Here is a 2,500-nt window from a genome sequence, read left to right as displayed (position 1 = left end):
ACAGCAACAAAGGCAGCAGAAAGAGCAGCAGCAGCAGCAGCAGCAGCAGCAGCAGCAGCAGCAGCAGCAGCAGCAAGAGCAAGAACCGACTTGGTGCCTTCCTTCCATCCCTGAAGCAGCGCATCACACACAATACCCCTAAACCCTAAACCCTTAACCCTAAACCCTAGGCCCTAGACCCTGAAGCCTAAACCCTAAACCCTAAACCCTAAACGCTAAACCCTAGGCCCTAAACCCTAGGCTCTAGACCCTAAACCCTAAACCCTAAACCCTAGCCTCACCGCTTTCACGTCGACTGTAACTACATTGTCTTCTTTCACCGGATGGCCGTTGTGGAAGCTGCACACGCCATAAACCCTAAACCCTAAACCCTAAACCCTAAAACCCTAAGACCCTAATCCCTAAAACCCTAAGCCCTAAAACCAGAAAACGCTCAAACCCTAAACCCTAAACCCTTAACCCTAATATCCAAACCCCAATCGCTGAAGCCTGGGCCTCGACGCTACATCGTCGACTGGAATCCCTAAACCCTAAACCCTAAACCCTAACACTCCAAAGCCCTAAACCCTCCTAAACCCTAAACCCTAACCCTAAACCCTAAACCCTAAACCCTAAAACGTAGAATTTCAATTACCGTGTCCTTCCTATCTTCATCTTTTTTGTCGTTCCGCTGCAGCAGGCGCAGACGCAGACGCGCAGCAGCAGCAACGTAAACCCTAAACCCTAAACCCTAAACCCTACACCCCAAACCCTAAACCCCAAACCCTAAACCCTAAACCCTAAACCCTAATTTCGACTGGCTTACGTGTATAGCTCCTCCAGCGTGCAGACTAAGTCCCTTTCATATGCGCGAGGCTTGCTGCTGCTGCTGCTGCTGCTGCTCATGCCATGCATACTGCCGCAGCCTGCAGCAGCAGAACCGACGCAGCAGCGCCTCCCTTTACCGCAGCAGCAGCAGCAGCAGCAGCAACAGCAGCAACAACAGCAGAAGCAACACCAGCAGCAGCACCAACCACAGCAGCACAACACCAGCAGCAGCAGCAACCACAGCAGCACCAATAGCAGCAGCAACAGCAGCAGCAGCAGCAACAGCAGCAGCAGCAGCAACAGCAGCAGCAGCAGCAGCAGCAGCAGCAGCAGCAAAGTGCGTACGTCTGTTTCCCGCAGTAGCAAAGCGCATGCCAAAGGGACCACCAGCGCCGGCCATCCCGAAAATCTGCGGAGCACCCAAACCCTAAACCCTAAACCCTAAACCCTAAACCCTAAACCCTAAACCCTATAACCTAAACCCCGGTTTAAAGTCCCTTCGTCTTCAGAGAGGGTTTACGCATTGCATCGGTTGTCCCTACAACTACTACGTCAGGGGTTTGAAAGGCCTTATGCCACTCAGCTGAGGGTTTAGGGTTTAGGGTTTAGGGTTTAGAGCGTACAGAAGACATTGGGTCCTCCGGGGCCCCCACTGGGGGCCCCCCCACCGCCCTTCAAACCCTCCTCGCCGAATTTGTCATAGATCTGCATGAGCACACAACAAACCCTAAACCCTAAACCCTAAACCCTAAAACCCTAAAAACCCTAAACCCTAAATTAGGGTTTTGTTCCTGGTGTTTACCTGTCTTCTTTCTTTGTCGCTCAGGACATCGTACGCCTCCGCTATATCCTTAAATTGAGCTTCTGCCTGAAACCAAACAACATGAGGGTTTAGGGTTTAGGGTTTAGGGTTTAGGCTTCAATACCTTTATCTTTGTTTGAGGGTTTTCATGTTTATCAGGATGCCGTCTGATAGCAAATTTTTTCTCCAGTCTAACGAAACAAAAGCTAAATAAAACTAAATCTATTAAATAATATTTAATAATAATAAATAATAATAATAATTAATTATATTTAATTAAACTCTTTATACCTTCTTCTTCGCCTCAGGGTCTGCATGCTTATCCGGGTGCCACCGTATCGCTAATTTTCTGTACGCTTTCTTTAAATCCGCGTCCGAGGCATCGCGGCCTACACCGAGTATTCTATAATAATCCTGAATAATAAATAAATAAATAAATTAATTAATTAATTAATTAATTTATTTGTTTGTTTATTTGTTTATTTATTTGTTTATTTGTTTATTTGTTTGTTGCGGAGGCGTTTATGTATATATTATATATATTATTATACACTTAGTATTCTATAGTATTTAAATAAATAAGATAATTAATAATTAATTAATTAATTAATTATTAATTAATTAATTAATTAATTATTAATTATCTTATTTATTAAAATGTGCGGATACATCAATATATATATATATTACATATGTACAGCTATATATAATATTTTATATATACTGTTATATATAATATATATATTATATATAAGCAGTTATATATAATATTATGTATATATATATTTATACATACATATTGCATTATATATATTATATATATAAATTATATATATAATATACATCTAATATCATGCGATAATCTTGTAATGTAAATTTAATAAATAAATA

The 2,500-nt window shown here is 42.0% G+C and overlaps 1 protein-coding gene across 1 annotated transcript in view; it reads right to left on the bottom strand.

Moving 5' to 3' along the window:
* EAH_00061870 (heat shock protein 40, putative) overlaps positions 1-2,023 on the bottom strand; it is a gene marked incomplete at both ends in the record, with an annotated part of 3,634 nt that extends 1,611 nt beyond the window's left edge. Inside the window, 8 exons of the mRNA XM_013393299.1 lie at positions 1-110; positions 282-339; positions 635-670; positions 806-895; positions 1,153-1,216; positions 1,431-1,512; positions 1,610-1,675; positions 1,901-2,023. The exon at positions 1-110 is cut by the window's left edge and continues 99 nt beyond it. Of these exons, the coding sequence (XP_013248753.1) occupies positions 1-110; positions 282-339; positions 635-670; positions 806-895; positions 1,153-1,216; positions 1,431-1,512; positions 1,610-1,675; positions 1,901-2,023 (629 nt within the window). The remainder of the gene's footprint in view (positions 111-281; positions 340-634; positions 671-805; positions 896-1,152; positions 1,217-1,430; positions 1,513-1,609; positions 1,676-1,900) is intronic.
* Positions 2,024-2,500: the final 477 nt, after the last annotated feature.

This window comes from Eimeria acervulina, genomic scaffold, assembly GCF_000499425.1.
Source record: "Eimeria acervulina Houghton genomic scaffold, Eah_scaff1649, whole genome shotgun sequence".
In the NCBI taxonomy this organism is placed as follows: domain Eukaryota; phylum Apicomplexa; class Conoidasida; order Eucoccidiorida; family Eimeriidae; genus Eimeria; species Eimeria acervulina.
The sequence above is the reverse complement of the archived record's forward strand: the minus strand, read 5'-3'. Positions and strand labels throughout refer to the sequence as shown.